Source organism: Oncorhynchus kisutch, unplaced genomic scaffold (genome assembly GCF_002021735.2).
Source record: "Oncorhynchus kisutch isolate 150728-3 unplaced genomic scaffold, Okis_V2 scaffold1103, whole genome shotgun sequence".
Lineage (NCBI taxonomy): Eukaryota > Metazoa > Chordata > Actinopteri > Salmoniformes > Salmonidae > Oncorhynchus > Oncorhynchus kisutch.
This window is the reverse complement of record NW_022263048.1, coordinates 28,220-30,000: the sequence shown is the minus strand read 5'-3', so window position 1 is coordinate 30,000 and position 1,781 is coordinate 28,220. Positions and strand designations below refer to the sequence as shown.

Here is a 1,781-nt window from a genome sequence, read left to right as displayed (position 1 = left end):
CTACTGTATAGACACCATCATCATGACGGTAGTATAGTCTACTGTATAGACACCATCATGATGACGGTAGTATAGTCTACTGTATAGACACCATCATGACTGTAGTATAGTCTACTGTATAGACACCATCATCATGACGGTAGTTTAGTCTACTGTATGGACACCATCATCATGACGGTAGTATAGTCTACTGTATAGACACCATCATCATGACGGTAGTATAGTCTACTGTATAGACACCATCATGACTGTAGTATAGTCTACTGTATAGACACCATCATGGCTGTAGTATAGTCTACTGTATAGACACCATCATCATGACTGTAGTATAGTCTACTGTATAGACACCATCATCATGACACCTGATGAACTAATTACCTGATAGTTAATGTCTGTATCTTCTGTCTCAGACCAGTGACACCACAGTCCAGGGGAAGGCTCTGTCCGAGTTCATTACCATCTACGAGAAAGCCTCCAAACTGTCCCTTAAGTTCCATCTAAAGAAGGACAACCGCAGGAAGAGACGGCAAGCCCAGAGGCTCAAATCACACATCATGTAGATGACCAAACGTGTTTTACTGTGAAGGCTAGGTGTAGGTTGAAGATACACCGGGAAGTTGATCTTGGGTCAGTTTAGCATTTCCCCCTCTAACAGTGAAGGTTAGGATTAGGGGGAGGGAGCTGATCCTAGATCTGTACCTAGGGGAACCCCCCCCCCAAAGCCACAGGTGAGATACTTATTGAAGCTACATATTACCTTGATACAAAACTCTATTTATATTGTTAAGTTATATAATCTATTATTTAATCTATTATTAAGTTATATAATCTATTATTTAATCTATTATTAAGTTATTTAATCTATTATTTAATATATTATTAAGTTATTTAATCTATTATTAAGTTATTTAATCTATTATTAAGTTATTTAATCTATTATTAAGTTATTTAATCTATTATTTAATCTATTATTAAGTTATATAATCTATTATTTAATCTATTATTAAGTTATTTAATCTATTATTTAATCTATTATTAAGTTATATAATCTATTATTTAATCTATTATTAAGTTATATAATCTATTATTTAATCTATTATTAAGTTATATAATCTATTATTTAATATATTATTAAGTTATATAATCTATTATTTAATCTATTATTAAGTTATTTAATCTATTATTTAATCTATTATTAAGTTATATAATCTATTATTTAATCTATTATTAAGTTATATAATCTATTATTTAATCTATTATTAAGTTATTTAATCTATTATTTAATCTATTATTAAGTTATATAATCTATTATTTAATCTATTATTAAGTTATATAATCTATTATTTAATCTATTGTTAAGTTATTTAATCTATTATTTAATCTATTATTAAGTTATATAATCTATTATTTAATCTATTATTAAGTTATATAATCTATTATTTAATCTATTATTAAGTTATTTAATCTATTATTTAATCTATTATTTAATCTATTATTAAGTTATTTAATCTATTATTTAATCTATTATTTAATCTATTATTTAATCTATTATTTAATCTATTATTTAATCTATTATTTAATCTATTATTTAATCTATTATTAAGTTATTTAATCTATTATTTAATCTATTATTACGTTATTTAATCTATTATTAAGTTATTTAATCTATTATTAAGTTATATAATCTATTATTTAATCTATTATTACGTTATTTAATCTATTATTTAATCTATTATTAAGTTATTTATCATTGTCAAAAGAGTATTTATATTTTATGAATC

General features: G+C 24.3%; 1 protein-coding gene across 1 annotated transcript in view; it reads left to right on the top strand.

The window, feature by feature from the left end:
* Positions 1 to 794, top strand: part of LOC116364607 (interferon gamma 1-like) — a 4,351-nt gene extending 3,557 nt beyond the window's left edge. Inside the window, exon 4 of the mRNA XM_031817628.1 lies at positions 411 to 794. Within this exon, the coding sequence (XP_031673488.1) occupies positions 411 to 560 (150 nt within the window). The 3' untranslated portion in view covers positions 561 to 794. The remainder of the gene's footprint in view (positions 1 to 410) is intronic.
* The last annotated feature ends 987 nt before the right edge of the window (positions 795 to 1,781 follow it).